Raw genomic sequence first — 16,500 nt, 5'->3', positions numbered from 1 at the left:
CTAAAACTGGGTTACTCTCTATGTTGCCATCCCATTCATTCTCTGTATTCAACAGCATTTCCATATATCTTTTCCATCTTCCTTTAATTCCATCTGGGTCGACAAAGATTTGTCCCACTTCATCCTTCAAGCAACTCACCCCCATCACATCACACCTCTCTTTCGCTATCTGCTTTGCAATCCTGAATACTGCTTTCTGACCCTCTTCCGAATCCAAGCGTTCTCCGAACATTTTCCTACATGCCTCCTGCGCCTTTGCTACCTCTTTCTTTGCAGCCTTCCTGGCTGCCTTATAACTTTCATGCTCTGCTGTTTCTGCTCCTGTACCCTTCGCCTTCTGCCACTCTTTGAACTTCTTCCTCTTCTCGTCAATCCTCTTTCCAACCTCAACATCCCACCACCATGTTTCCGAGTGCCTCGGTGGTCCTTTTGTCCATCCACATACCTCACCAACGGCTCCCAACAGACTAGCTTTCATTGACATCCAACCACTTTCAAGCTCAACCACATCATCCTCTACCCTACTCAGCCTCTCTTTTAATGCCTCCCTTACTGTCACCTCTTTCAACCTCCACACCTTCATTCTCGGTTGGTACTTCACCCGCCGAGCTCTCCTCGCACCTTTCACCCTTATGTCGCAGACAACCAAGTGGTGCTGTGAAACAGCCTCCTCCCCCGGGATCACCTTTGTGTCCCGGAGGTGCCCCCTATCTCGCCGACGCACCATCAGGTAGTCAACGGTTGTCGTCGACCCACCTGACGTGTATGTAACAAGCTTATTGTCCTCTTTCTGGAACTGAGTATTACAAATCAACAAATCAGCTCCATCAGCAAACTCCAAAATCCTTTCACCTTCTCCATTTCTCACACCATATCCGTAACCCCCATGAACTCCCTCAAAACCATCCATACTCCTTCCCACATGTCCATTCAGGTCTCCTCCCACCACAACAACTTCCTCATCTTTCACGTTTTCCATCAGCTTCTCTATCGCACACCAGAACTTGTCCTTCTCTTCATCGCTTCGACCAACCTGCGGAGCATATCCCGAGATGACGTTCACCAAGAGCTTTCCAATCATCATTTTCACCATCATCAACCTATCACTCACTCTAGTCACACTCACCACACTGTCTACAAACTCCTCAGAAAACAGGACACCAACACCATTCACGCCCTCCGGGCACCCTTGCCACACAAACTTGTATTTCTGTCCCTGCCTACCCTTCACCATTCTCACACCACTTCCCTTCCATCTCGTCTCTTGCACACAACATATGTCCACTCTTCTTCTGACCAATACTTCCAACACTTCTCCTGATCTCCCTGTCATTGTCCCCACATTCCATGTCCCAAACCTCAGAAACCGATCTCCACTTCGGGCTGCACCCTGCCCATATGTACTTGTGATTGTCATGGTTCTCTTTTTGAGGCAATGTTTTTATGGCCGGATGCCCTTCCTGACGCCAACCCTCTTAGTCGTCTCTTACGACACGCAGGGATACGGTGTACCTATTCTGACCAGGGTACACACTGGGAAACGTTTAAAACATGTAAATTCTGGGGGGGGGGGGGGGGGGCGTCAGCATCACGGCTGCAGTTTAAACATATTCCAACAATATCCAAACAGAACGATGAAAAAAAACAATCCGGGAAAAGTCTCCAAGCGAGAACGTGGATTTGAGAAAGAAGGAGCAGAGGCGGAAGAAAACGAGATACAGGGGGCGGGGCACAAGTCGAGACGAGGAGGAGAGCGAACAAGCACGTATCCGGGAGGAGAGAAAGAATCAATATAGAATTATTTGTCTAGGGAGGTGAGGTGAGGGGGAGAAAACAAAATAAAAGGAACAAGCAATACAGTGAAGGAAATAACCCAAACCGACAAAACACCGACGGGGGGAGGGAAGCCCCAAGTCACCAGGCCGCGCACGAGGTACGACTCAGAAAACGATTAACTACACACAAGTTTGCATGAACCACAAACCAACACCAACTAGAAACACACAATAACACGTACACAGCAAAATAACCAGTGGAAATTTGACAAAGACAAGAATGGGAAAACACTCAAACTTCGATGCCGTGGAGAGCTCGAAGCACGCCTCACTCGCCCGAGGCCCGAGGAACCGAATAATCTATAATAATCTATAATAGAATAATAAAATAATAATAATAATCACCAGACAATAAAAGGACTTGCAGGAGAATGGTGGGAAATGGGTGCAAAATGGGTGCAAAATGGGTGCAAAGGGAAATCAGTGGGACCGTAAGAAAAGCATGCACCACCAGACAATAAAAGGGCTTGCAGGAGAATGGTGGGAAATGGGTGCAAAATGGGTGTAAAATGGGTGCAAAATAGGTGCAAAGGGAAATCAGTGGGATCGTAAGAAAAGCATGCACCACCAGACAATAAAAGGACTTGCAGGAGAATGGTGGGAAATGGGTGCAAAATGGGTGCAAAATGGGTGCAAAGGGAAATCAGTGGGACCGTAAGAAAAGCAAGCACCACCAGACAATAAAAGGACTTGCAGGAGAATGGTGGGAAATGGGTGCAAAATGGGTGCAAAATGGGTGCAAAGGGAAATCAGTGGGACCGTAAGAAAAGCATGCACCACCAGACAATAAAAGGACTTGCAGGAGAATGGTGGGAAATGGGTGCAAAATGGGTGCAAAATGGGTGCAAAGGGAAATCAGTGGGACCGTAAGAAAAGCAAGCACCACCAGACAATAAAAGGACTTGCAGGAGAATGGTGGGAAATGGGTGCAAAATGGGTGCAAAGGGAAATCAGTGGGACCATAAGAAAAGCATGCACCACCAGACAATAAAAGGACTTGCAGGAGAATGGTGGGAAATGGGTGCAAAATGGGTGCAAAATGGGTGCAAAGGGAAATCAGTGGACCGTAAGAAAGCATGCACCACCAGACAATAAAAGGACTTGCAGGAGAATGGTGGGAAATGGGTGCAAAATGGGTGCAAAATGGGTGCAAAGGGAAATCAGTGGGACCGTAAGAAAAGCAAGCACCACCAGACAATAAAAGGACTTGCAGGAGAATGGTGGGAAATGGGTGCAAAATGGGTGCAAAATGGGTGCAAAGGGAAATCAGTGGGACCGTAAGAAAAGCAAGCACCACCAGACAATAAAAGGACTTGCAGGAGAATGGTGCTAACAGAGCCTCAGTGGGTGCAGTGGTGATGCCATGAGGTGGTAGAGTGGGTTGCAGACCTAAAGTCATACAAGGAAGAACTCAAGACTTAAAGAAAAATGTTTCAAGCATTCAGAGTCAAAAAGAACCCTAGTATTATAAATCACACTTTGTTATCGGTTGACTTAGCCTGAATTCCAGAAAGCAAGGTTCTTATTCTCACTTTATCATGAGCCGTCTCTTTAATTGTTTCCTTGTTGATGTAGTGAGAATTTTTTTTTAACTATTATTAAAACAAACAATATCTGCCAAGAAAAACATCTGCATTGTGCCTCGGCTGCTTTCCGTGAGGTAGTGACCTTCTGGCACGTGTAAAAAGGTGGGGGGGAAATTGCAGAAATTAAAATGGTTTCAAAACGGATTCTTAAGTTTGGATTATAAAGTCAAAGTTTAGAGGAAATGGAACATTTGTCATTTCTGTGACATACTTTTCCTTAGTTTCTCCTTTGCGCGAGGACACTTTGTTTTCGGTGTAAACCTTTTGCCAGTGCTGTTTATTTAGCTTGATTCTTACAATTCTGTACTTTTTAACGGCGGCCAAAACATTATTAACTTCCACATTAGCACATGTCAAACACCATAGCCCTGCGAAATGTACTTCTGCGGGGATCTTCAAACACGTTGGCCACTTCGCCAAACTGCATTGGCTGGCCACATTTCATGACCTTCACAGACATTCAGAGACAAAATACAGCCAAATGGGTCCTTGCTTTCTCGTCCAAGCGTCTGGTCTGCAGAGTATCTGCCCCAAGGATCTGTTTTTTAACCTTGTCTGTTAGACACAGACTCGAGTGTCCGGTGCTTGAACGAACAGCGGATTTTCTCTAGTGTCAAGCACCTTGAATCCACAACTTTTCAAAGGACAAATCCTTGGAATACTGCGGAAAAAATCTCAATGATTCCTCAATACTGTACTCCAATGGCAAGTATCTGTAACGTTTCTGGGGGGGGGGAAACCTCTCGAAGTATGGAGATCTCTTCCCAAAAGCAGGTGCCCGCTACTGCAACACAAGTGATCAACTTTCTGCCACTGGAATCAAATTGATGTACGTACGTGATTGTGAAGGAAGAACGCCCCAATAAACCACAAAGTCATATTCACTGTTCACCTATCTCAAGAGCTATGCTTGGCTTAGTCTGTTTAGCATTCCTAGATACGAGCACAACTCATGATGGTAGGATCCCAAGTTCAAATCCTATGTTCTGTGTACCTTTGCTAATTTCCGAGGTCATAATGCTGAGTCTTCATGCCGCAAGACCTCCAGGACACATTCCCTTGGCCATAAGCTTTAGATCAGTGTAAAAAAGAAAACATCCTGGATTATGGTGATCTTTCCAAGGTACAAAATAAACTCGTCCAGGTTTTATTTATTTATGTGCAGAAAATGGTGTTGTATTTAAAAAAATTATTTACTACTTTTAAAGGTTGCACTGACCTTTTAGCCTTGCGGCAGTAATGGTGTCCTGCTTTGGTCTTTTCATTATTTGGAATAAAATGTTTGAGTAGAGATAAGGGAGGGAGAGTAGGGATCATGGGGAACAGACAGAGAAATACAAGATATGGGAGAGGAGAGGGGTTTAAATTGTCTCATTTTGCACACACATTGCCCGACACCATCAAGTTATGGATACATTTGGGACACTAAAGTATTTTATGACAAACAAAACAAAACCAGAGAGTTAATAGAACACCATACCCAATGCAGTCTTGAGAAATGAGGACATGGTCACCGTCTACGGACGGAAAATTTCATTGGTCGTGATGACGTAAAATGCCATAAAATTTTGTGCAAGTACCGATAAAGGGAAGGGTTTTGAAAGCGCCAATAATGTGATTTGTGTTATATCGTGTTCAAGTATATAATTCAAATGAAAAAAAAAAAAAAAAAAAGGTTGTATAAAAAGTTGTATAAAGGTTGCGTCCTTTACACCACCCTATTGAAGGTATTACATCAGTTATCCATGCCTGTTTGTGTACTTCAGGACGTCCTTGAAAACAGTGAGGTTCCTGGTTGAAAGGATTTTCAATTTTGTTTTGACTGGCAGACACAGACAGAGTAAAAATATAATCTCACTCCTCTCTGCGCATGTGAAGTCATGACAAATTCAGAGCCAAAGAACGGCTAAGCTACAGGTTCGTTTTCCAATTCATGTTCTGATTAATGTTCAAAATATAACATTGAATTGAAATTAAGTTATTCCTTGATCATAAACTGACATTTGTGGACAGACAGACAGACAGAGACAGACATACAGACTGACAACGCGAACCAAATTGCTTAACCTGGCTTTTTGCTTTGACACAAGTGGTATCAATTGGCAAAGCAACATTATGAGAGGGAGAGAGAGGTGAAGAGGGACAGAGAGGTGAAGAGGGAGAGAGAGGTGAAGAGGGAGAGAGAGGTGGAGAGGGAAGAGAGAGGTGAAGAGGGAGAGAAAGGTGGAGAGGGAGAGAGAGGTGAAGAGGGACAGAGAGGTGAAGAGGGAGAGAGAGGTGAAGAGGGAGAGAAAGGTGGAGAGGGAGAGAGAGGTGAAGAGGGACAGAGAGGTGAAAAGGGAGAGAGAGGTGAAGAGGGAGAGAAAGGTGGAGAGGGAGAGAGAGGTGGAGAGGGAGAGAGAGGTGAAGAGGGAGAGAGAGGTGGAGAGGGAGAGAGAGGTGAAGAGGGACAGAGAGGTGAAGAGGGAGAGAGAGGTGAAGAGGGAGAGAGAGGTGGAGAGGGAGAGAGAGGTGAAGAGGGACAGAGAGGTGAAGAGGGAGAGAGAGGTGAAGAGGGAGAGAGAGGTGAAGAGGGAGAGAGAGGTGAAGAGGGAGAGAGAGGTGGAGAGGGAGAGAGAGGTGAAGAGGGAGAGAGAGGTGGAGAGGGAGAGAGAGGTGAAGAGGGAGAGAGAGGTGAAGAGGGAGAGAAAGGTGGAGAGGGACAGAGAGGTGAAAAGGGAGAGAGAGGTGAAGAGGGAGAGAAAGGTGGAGAGGGAGAGAGAGGTGGAGAGGGAGAGGTGAAGAGGGAGAGAGAGGTGAAGAGGGAGAGAGAGGTGGAGAGGGAGAGAGAGGTGAAGAGGGACAGAGAGGTGAAGAGGGAGAGAGAGGTGAAGAGGGACAGAGAGGTGAAGAGGGACAGAGAGGTGAAAAGGGAGAGAGAGGTGAAGAGGGAGAGAGAGGTGGAGAGGGAGAGAGAGAGGTGGAGAGGGAGAGAGAGGTGAAGAGGGAGAGAGAGGTGGAGAGGGAGAGAGAGGTGAAGAGGGACAGAGAGGTGAAAAGGGAGAGAGAGGTGAAGAGGGAGAGAGAGGTGAAGAGGGAGAGAGAGGTGGAGAGGGAGAGAGAGGTGGAGAGGGAGAGAGAGGTGGAGAGGGAGAGAGAGGTGGAGAGGGAGAGAGAGGTGGAGAGGGACAGAGAGGTGAAGAGGGAGAGAGAGAGGTGAAGAGGGAGAGAGAGGTGAAGAGGGAGAGAAAGGTGAAGAGGGAGAGAGAGGTGGAGAGGAGAGAGAGGTGAAGAGGGAGAGAGAGGTGAAGAGGGAGAGAGAGGTGAAGAGGGAGAGAGAGGTGGAGAGGGAGAGAGAGGTGGAGAGGGACAGAGAGGTGAAGAGGGAGAGAGAGGTGAAGAGGGAGAGAGAGGTGGAGAGGGAGAGAGAGGTGGAGAGGGAGAGAGAGGTGAAGAGGGAGAGAGAGGTGGAGAGGGAGAGAGAGGTGGAGAGGGAGAGAGAGGTGAAGAGGGAGAGAGAGGTGGAGAGGGAGAGAGAGGTGGAGAGGGAGAGAGAGGTGAATAGGGACAGAGAGGTGAAGAGGGAGAGAGAGGTGAAGAGGGACAGAGAGGTGAAGAGGGACAGAGAGGTGAAAAGGGAGAGAGAGGTGAAGAGGGAGAGAGAGGTGAAGAGGGAGAGAGAGGTGGAGAGGGACAGAGAGGTGAAGAGGGAGAGAGAGGTGAAGAGGGAGAGAGAGGTGGAGAGGGAGAGAGAGGTGGAGAGGGAGAGAGAGGTGAAGAGGGACAGAGAGGTGAAGAGGGAGAGAGAGGTGAAGAGGGACAGAGAGGTGAAGAGGGACAGAGAGGTGAAAAGGGAGAGAGAGGTGAAGAGGGAGAGAGAGGTGAAGAGGGAGAGAGAGGTGGAGAGGGAGAGAGAGGTGAAGAGGGACAGAGAGGTGAAAAGGGAGAGAGAGGTGAAGAGGGAGAGAGAGGTGAAGAGGGAGAGAGAGGTGGAGAGGGAGAGAGAGGTGGAGAGGGAGAGAGAGGTGGAGAGGGACAGAGAGGTGGAGAGGGACAGAGAGGTGAAGAGGGAGAGAGAGAGGTGAAGAGGGAGAGAGAGGTGGAGAGGGAGAGAGAGGTGGAGAGGGAGAGAGAGGTGAAGAGGGAGAGAGAGGTGAAGAGGGAGAGAGAGGTGAAGAGGGAGAGAGAGGTGGAGAGGGAGAGAGAGGTGGAGAGGGACAGAGAGGTGAAGAGGGAGAGAGAGGTGAAGAGGGAGAGAGAGGTGGAGAGGGAGAGAGAGGTGGAGAGGGAGAGAGAGGTGGAGAGGGAGAGAGAGGTGGAGAGGGAGAGAGAGGTGAAGAGGGAGAGAGAGGTGGAGAGGGAGAGAGAGGTGGAGAGGGAGAGAGGTGGAGAGGATGGGGGTGGGAGAGAGAATCTGTGTGTGTGTGTTTGTCTAATTGACATACAAAATAACCAGTGTTCCTCCAACTAACATGCTGCCTGAGTCTTGCTAATGACTAGTGACAGACTGCGTCGGCAGAGAAAGCAACAATAAACTTTGTCAAACAGGAGTTGAGAAAGTGCAAGTTCAAAGCTGTGAGAAACAAGGTGAGGCTAAAGTTTCCGACGACGTTACCGTTCATCAGAGCAAGAGGTCCTCTTTTGCCTAACAAGTGTTCTGAACTGAAGACCACCAGACGACGTTTTTGTATTTGATGCTTTTGTTTCGTTACCATTAAATGGTAATTAAATGGATATAGTATTTACCACAAATGGCCTTCTACACCCTCATTCAACACAAACGAATTGTCCTTTTCCATTGGTTAAAGACTCCTTCCTTTCTCCACTGGCTATTCATGGCTGCTCACTCTCACCAACCCACACTTGGCAAGCGTGGTGAATATGCCAAAGGACCAGCAACCTGAAATGAAGGAGGTCTTCACCCTGCAGTGGACTGGAATAGGGTGGTTTATAGGATTTTTTTTTTACAGTATTGTCTATTTAACCATAACTTTCCATAAAGTGAAACTATTGCACTCTAATTTGGTGAAACTAGGGCGTGCCCGCACGTACGTGCTTGCCCGTACGTGCTTGCCCGTACGTGCGTGCAAAAAAACATGCGTGCAAACAACAACAACAAAAAAAAACTTTGAAACCACGTGGCAGTAACGACCACAGAACCCCCCCCTCTATTTACATGAAATGGTTTGGTCCATTCGCAAAGCCAAAGCGAACGACCACAGAACCCCCCCCCCCCCTCTATTTACATGAAATGGTTTGGTCCATTCGCAAAGCCAAAGCGAACGGCTTGCGAGTACGGTGACCATACCTTGGGAACCACTTATCCGATTAATTTCAAACCTTGAAAAGGCACATCCTCGGGTCCCCAGCAATATACCTGGCAAGTTTCAAGTATATCGGACCGGTAGTTGTCGAGAAACAGCGGTCACAGACAAACACACACACACACACACACACACACACACACACACAGACACACAGAGATTACTGGAATTATAGATAGATAAGTGTTTGTGGAAAATATAGATTTATTTGGGGTAAATTTAATGGTTAATCTCATTGTTATTATCAAACATTTGCAGTCTGTATAATTTGGCTTGATTTTCTGATTAAATATTATTCCTCTTAAGAACTAATTTTGGAAAATAATTGGAAGTGAGTCGTGTCCCCCATTGGGTTTGGGTCCTCCACGCAGGGTTGTGACGTCAAATTGAACATTCAATCTACGTTCACTTCAAGTGTCACTTTTATGAAGTAAATCCACATGTCAGGTACGTGAGTACTTTATGATGATCAGCATGAGAGTTTCCAAGGTGCTTGGATCATAAACCTAACAGAGCAATGAACCACGAACGGTAAATTAATGCACAAATGAATGAAATGTTTTCCGCCACACCATGGTTGTGTACATGTACAAGCACACGGGATATGTAAACCTGGATCATATCATTATGCTCCCATTGACCCACCTTCTGCCTCATTTGGACGCACAGAGAAGCAGATATGAGAGGACGAGGCCTTGCTGGCATACTGCTCCAGGGTTCCATCATCGCCGCACAATTCGCATTCAGATTCCATGTCTCTAGGACGGCATTTGGTTAGGTTGTGCTTACATAGGTTGTGCTTACATATAATTCCTCCACAAAATATATAAAGCATCTGTATAAGAATGCGTATTACATCACACACACACACACACACACACACACACACACACACACACACACACACACACACACACACACACACACACACACACACTGCCTATAGAAAGTCTTCACTGAATTTCAAAATGTTCACCTGTTGTGCTTACATAGGTTGTGCTTACATATAATTCCTCCACAAAATATAAAAAGCATCTGTATAAGAATGCGTATTACATCACACACACACACACACACACACACACACACACACACACACACACACACACACACACACACACACTGCCTATAGAAAGTCTTCACTGAATTTCAAAATGTTCACCTGTTGTGCTTACATATAATTGTGCTTACATAGGTTGTGCTTACATATAATTTCTCCACAAAATATAAAAAGCATCTGTATAAGAATGCGTATTACATCACACACACACACACACACACACACACACACACACACACACACACACACACACACACACACACACACACACACACACACACACACACACCCTATAGAAAGTCTTCACTGAATTTCAAAATGTTCACCTGTTGTGCTTACATATAATTGTGCTTACATAGGTTGTGCTTACATATAATTCCTCCACAAAATATAAAAAGCATCTGTATAAGAATGCGTATTACATCACACACACACACACACACACACACACACACACACACACACACACACACACACACACACACACACACTGCCTATAGAAAGTCTTCACTGAATTTCAAAATGTTCACCTGTTGTGCTTACATATAATTGTGCTTACATAGGTTGTGCTTACATATAATTCCTCCACAAAATATAAAAAGCATCTGTATAAGAATGCGTATTACATCACACACACACACACACACACACACACACACACACACACACACACACACACACACACACACACACACACACACTGCCTATAGAAAGTCTTCACTGAATTTCAAAATGTTCACCTGTTGTGCTTACATATAATTGTGCTTACATAGGTTGTGCTTACATATAATTCCTCCTCAAAATATAAAAAGCATCTGTATAAGAATGCGTATTACATCACACACACACACACACACACACACACACACACACACACACACACACACACACACACACACACACACACACACACACACACACTGCCTATAGAAAGTCTTCACTGAATTTCAAAATGTTCACCTGTTGTTGCATCTTTGCCTGGGATTCAATTGCATCAAATCAGGCTTTTTCCACCTTTATTTACACATCGTAACCTACAACTTCCAAGTGAAAAAGAAATTCTACAAATTTCAGAAAATTAATTGAAAATACAAAACTAGACCATCTTGGTTGGATAAGTGTCCACCCTCCTTATAATAGCTATTGTGAATGATCTCAGGTGTAACCAATCACCTTCAAAATCACACACCAAGTTAAATGGCTTCCACCTGTGTTAAATTGTAGTGATTCTGATTATTTCACAATAAAATCAGCTGTTCCTGTAGGTTTCCTCGACTGGGTAATGCATTTCACGGCAATGAATCAACCATGAGTAACAGGGAGCTTTCAAAGACCTCCGGGATAAATTTGTGGAAAGGCACAGATCAGGGGATTGGCATAAAAATATTTCAAAGGCCTTGAATATCCCATGGAGCTCAGTCAAGACAATCATTATCTGACTGAAAGAAGTGGAAGGTGCATGGTGTATGGTACCACCAAGACACTGCCTAGATCAGGCAGACCCTCCAAACTGGATCACCAAGCAGGGAGGAGACTGATCAGAGAGGCCACCAAGAAGCCAATGGCAACTTTGAAAGAGCTACAGGCCTTTAGGGCAAAGACTGGTCACTGTGCGCATGTGACAACAATATCCCAAGCACTCCACAAGTCTGGCCTGTATGGTAGGGTGGCAAGAAGGACGCCATTACTCCAAAAAGCCCAACATGAGTCACTCCTGTCTGAGGAATGCAAAAAAACAATCCAGTGATTCTGAAGCCATGTGGCAAAAACTTTTGTGGTCTGTCGAAATCTAGATGGAACGTTTTGCCCTAAATGCAAAATGTTACATTTGGCACAAAGCCAACATAGCACATCACCCAAAGAACACCATCCCTACTGTGCAGCATGGTGGTGGCAGCATCATGTTATGGGGATGTTTCTCATCAGCAGAGACTGGGGCACTTGTCAGGACAGAAGGGAAAATGGATAGAGCAAAATACAGAAAAATCCCAGAGGAAAACCTGCTGCCTTCTGCAAGAAAGCTGAAATTGGGACAGAAGTTCACCTTTCAGCATGACAACGACCTGAAGCACACAGCCAAAGCTACACTGGAGTGGCTAAGGAACAAAAAGAGAAATGTCCTTGAGTGGCCCATTCAGAGGACAGACATAAATCCGATCGCAAATCTGTGGTATGACTTGAAGATTGCTGTCCATCAATGCTCCCCACTCAACTTGACTGAGCTTCAACAGTTTTGTACAGAAGAATCCAGGTTATAAGGCAACAAAAGGTGAAAATTTTGAAAGGGGGTGTAGACTTTATAAAGGCACTGTATATATGCATATATATATATCCGCACCAAACTTCTGGTATGCACATATCTCTCCCGTCGGTATGTCCTAAGGGTATCGTATATATGCATATATATATATATATATATATATGCGTTCAACTTCCGTTGAACTTGGGGCCGACTCAGAAGAAGACCTTTGTTGGTCGAAAGCTTGTCGAATTAAAGATCGAAGCCCTGAAGCTACGTCCGCGTCTTATTCAATCTCCTGATTATTTATTCAATGCAAATGAGACGCCCTGCTCGTACTGTGGAGTTTCTACTATTTCTCACAGTTATATATATATATATATATATATATATATATATATATATATATATATATATATATATATATATATATATATATATATATATATATATCTGTGCAGCGTCTGTCCTGTCTTGTGTTGTGTTGTCACTGAACTATTTTCTCAAACTTTTGTGGAATCGCACCAAACCTCTGGTATGCACATATCTCTCCCGTCGGTATGTCCTAAGGGTATTGTTTTAGAAAAAATTTCCAATTATTATTTTTTTGGGGGGGGAATTTTTTTTTTTTCAAATTCAATTGTTTATAAAATGTGATATCACGTATATTACAAATACATTTGTGCAAAATAATTGTTTGAATTATGATTGGTTTAAACCATGACAAAACGGCAACTCGGGTACAGTCATTTATCTATATATCGACACATCTGGGCAGTGTCTGTGTTGTCACTTAACGACTCCCTCAAACTTTTGTTTCTGTGGTTGTGAAGTGTTATTAATTACGTTGTGGTGGTTTTGAATCACGTGGTGGTGAGGTATTTTGAATATGTGGTGGTGAGGTGTTTTTAAATGACGTGGTGGTGAGGTGTTTTTAAATCACCTGGTGGTGAGGTGTTTTTAATTATGTGGTGGTGAGGTGTTTTGAATTAGTTAGTGATGAGGTGTTTTGAATTACGTGGTGGTGAGGTGTTTTGAATTACTTGGTGGTGAGGTGTTTTTAAATGATGTGGTGGTGAGGTGTTTTTAATTTTGTGGTGGTGACGTGCTTTTATTACTTGTTTTATTGCTGTGAGGTGTTTTTATTACGTGTTTTGTGGCTGTGAGGTGTTTTTAATTTCGTGGTGGTGAGGTGTTTTTATTTCGTGTTTTATGGCTGTGAGGTGTTTTAAATTACTTGGTGGAGAGGTGTTTCGAATTACTTGATGGTGAGGTCTTTTGAATTACGTGGTGGTGAGGTGTAATCGTCCCAAACTTCCAGTCTGCACCTACCCCTCCCCTATGTGTGTGCAGAGGGGTTCTTTCTTGAAAAAAAAACATTCAACCTAAACCTTCAACCTAAATTGCCTATAGTGTAGCAGCATAGCAAACCTGTTGTGCATTTTGTGATACAAGCACCAAATTTGGCACAAATGTACATTAATATGTTGCGAACATTTTCAGATATTGGGCCACTTTTCAAATTTTTTCAAATTTCGTAATTTCAAATTTTTCGGGTGACACCGTCACAATTTCGGTCTTCGAGGCCGGCCGATATAGTGGGGCGGCTTAGCCCAAATATTCAAAAGAATTGTGCATTTTGTGATACAAGCACCAAATTTGGCACAAATGTACATTAATATGTTGCGAACATTGTGTGGTCAGCAATGAAGACGAGAGTCTGAATTACATGTATGCAAAAGACCTTGTGAACCAGTGAAGCAAATACACGGGTAAGCATGAATTAAATCTAGGGCATGATATAATTTCCATGATGTTTACCTCTACACTCAATGGTGGAAGGAGGTAATGTTTTGATCCCAGCTTGTCTGTATGTCTGTTTGTCTGTTAGTCCACAAAATTCCAGACAAAGCTTGTAGTAGTGGTAGTTGTAGTGGTAGTGGTGATAACAGAAATTGTTATATAGAACTGAACTTATATTATTATTATATGCAGAAAATAACTTCATTTCTATATGCCCTGCAGTGGACAGGTTAATTGGTTTATGCACTGAAGGGGTCACCCTGGTGTGCACTGCTGTGTTCTGCCTCACTGAGTTGTTCAGGTATGATGTACTCAGCCCAAGCTTCCGGTCGGCCCGGAGGTGGGGGTGCGGGGCCTGTCACGGAACGTCAAAACAAACGGCCTGCCGGGGCCGCCCAAAAGTCGGGCGTGAGGGGCGCGTCCACTAATGGAACGCCTCTCGCTTCCCAGATCGAGGGCCATGTGGTCAGGAGAACCTCGTCCCTTCCGGTCACACTTTGCCTATCGGCCGGCCTCGAAGACCGAAATTGTGACGGTGTCACCCGAAAAATGTGAAATTACGAAATTTGAAAAAATTTGAAAAAAAAAATTACGGAATTTCAAGTGGCCCAATATCTGAAAATGTTCGCAACATATTAATGTACATTTGTGCCAAATTTGGTGCTTGTTTCACAAAATGCACAATTCTTTTGAATATTTGGGCTAAGCCGCCCCACTACTATAAAAATGTCATATCACAAACACAACAAATACATTTGTGCAAAGTAATTGTTTGTAATATGATTGGTGCAAATCATGACAACACAGCAACTCAGGTACAGTCATTAGCCTCAGCTAAAATAAGCCCGTTCCTCAGTAACGACGCTTGGTGAGGCGAGCGCAGCGAGCCGAGCCAAGCTAGTATATATATATATATATATATATATGTGCAATGAATGAATAAGGAGGTGGATGTACTAATAAATAGCAGATACGTATTATTTTGGACATGCTCATTGATGGGAGGCAACCATTCGAATGAGTAAATGAATGAACAAGTAAATGGATAAATAAATAAACAAAAGATGCCCTGTGCCTATTTTACCATTCATAAATGTGTCCATTGATAGCAGAACGTCATTTAATTGAGTGAATGAATAAAGATATGAGTGAATTCATAAATCAGGGACACTTGATAAATTTATGAGTGAATTCATAAATCAGGGACACTTGATAAATTCTTACCGTTCATGGATATGTCCATTAATAGGAGGCAACCACTCAAGGGTGAGATATGAAGATGAGTGTGCAATCGGTATTGGAGGGAGAGGAATGGGCATTGGTGGATAATTATGGCGCCATCCCTGGTAGATCAGATCAATGTAGCAATGCATACGAGCTGCTTGATTAGCCGTGAAGGAGTTCGTGCAACTATCATCTGTGTTTCATCACCAGAAGCAAAGGGAAGGAAGCAAAGAGAAAAGGTGAGCAAATTTCTAACGTTATTAAGACCGATCACATCAAATAGCGAGATGGAAAGTCCACTTTGTCTATAAAGTGAATTTCACAAACTTTTTGTATCCAAGTGTAAAATAGAATTGAAGAGCTAAACAGAGAGGGAATGGTAAATAATAAACCGAGGTGAATATTGTCATGTCTGAGGCTCCGTTAACAGGGCTATGCCTCAGCGCCAGGACCTTTTATTCCAGTAAATGGCCAAATGGTGTCTTACTGCACTGCGTTCAGTTATTATTCTTTACCGTTCCTTAAGGTTGCCCAAATGATCCGAATTAGATGGTGCATGCATGGGAAACAGATGGCTCGAACATGTTTTCTTACCTTTTAAAGGGTTATTTCTAAAGAAAAGTACAGGGAATAGGGTATACGAGACAAGCAGTTTGGAACAAACCAAACTAATCAAAAGGCACATAGAAGAGAATGGGGACACAGAAACTTATACTGTATACGATGATGAGAAATAAAGAGCAAAATCTAACTCGCTATACGTGACACAGATCACAAAAAAATAGTTTTGCAGGTGGTGGGGACTTTCAGGTCTATGATGTGTAGATGTGGGACTCAATACAGCCCTCTTTGGAAGCCAGGAACGAGACAATGAGAGCCAGTGACAAAGTGAATCCAAAGACGGAGTAAGCCAGAGATGAGTAGCCTGTCAATCAGCCCTCGTGACCCTCTATGTCATTTCCACACGAGTCCTACTGGTCTGCCCTCCGTCCTCTCTCCAGACCATTTTTTACACCCCTTCTGTGCTGCACTCTGGTGGCTCTGATAGTTCCATTCCATACTTTGGTGCCTCTTCTTGTTCTAACTCAAAATGCTTCCTCCAAGCTTTCTCTCGGCCCTACTTCTTCCTCCTCAAAGGGCTTCTTGCTCTCAGTGCACATGGAGTAGTTCCACTTTTTGGCTCCCTGCATGCGGAGTTTTGTCTCTCGTTTTCTCTCTCTCTCTCTCTCTCTCTCTCGCGCCCCCTGCTGGCCGTTCGTGTGTTGGGCGTGGCGTCATGGCGGCTGTGAGCAACTGCTCTGTGGTGTAGCGAGTTCTTTGTGAGTTTTCCTCCTCTCCTGCCCTCCCCTGCCCCCCCCCTCCCTCTCCTTTCCATCCTGTGTACTTTGGCATTTTGTTTTTCATCCTTCCTATACCTTTGTCTTCAAGAGAGAGAGGTTTGAGAGCGGAC

At 44.4% G+C, this 16,500-nt stretch overlaps 1 protein-coding gene across 1 annotated transcript in view; it reads right to left on the bottom strand.

The window, feature by feature from the left end:
* Positions 1-16,240, bottom strand: part of LOC144889226 (pappalysin-2-like) — a 78,369-nt gene extending 62,129 nt beyond the window's left edge. The window contains exons 1-5 of the mRNA XM_078769263.1: positions 16,172-16,240; positions 15,803-15,897; positions 15,645-15,718; positions 15,051-15,243; positions 9,370-9,482 (exon numbers count right to left, since the gene is read on the bottom strand). Coding sequence (XP_078625389.1) covers positions 9,370-9,482; positions 15,051-15,243; positions 15,645-15,718; positions 15,803-15,897; positions 16,172-16,240 — 544 coding nt within the window. The remainder of the gene's footprint in view (positions 1-9,369; positions 9,483-15,050; positions 15,244-15,644; positions 15,719-15,802; positions 15,898-16,171) is intronic.
* Between the last annotated feature and the right edge of the window lie 260 nt (positions 16,241-16,500).

The sequence above is a fragment of the Myxine glutinosa genome, unplaced genomic scaffold (assembly GCF_964187855.1).
Source record: "Myxine glutinosa unplaced genomic scaffold, kmMyxGlut1.1 SCAFFOLD_1842, whole genome shotgun sequence".
Lineage (NCBI taxonomy): Eukaryota > Metazoa > Chordata > Myxini > Myxiniformes > Myxinidae > Myxine > Myxine glutinosa.
Note: the sequence above shows the minus strand (reverse complement) of the source record. Positions and strands in the feature narration are given on the sequence as shown.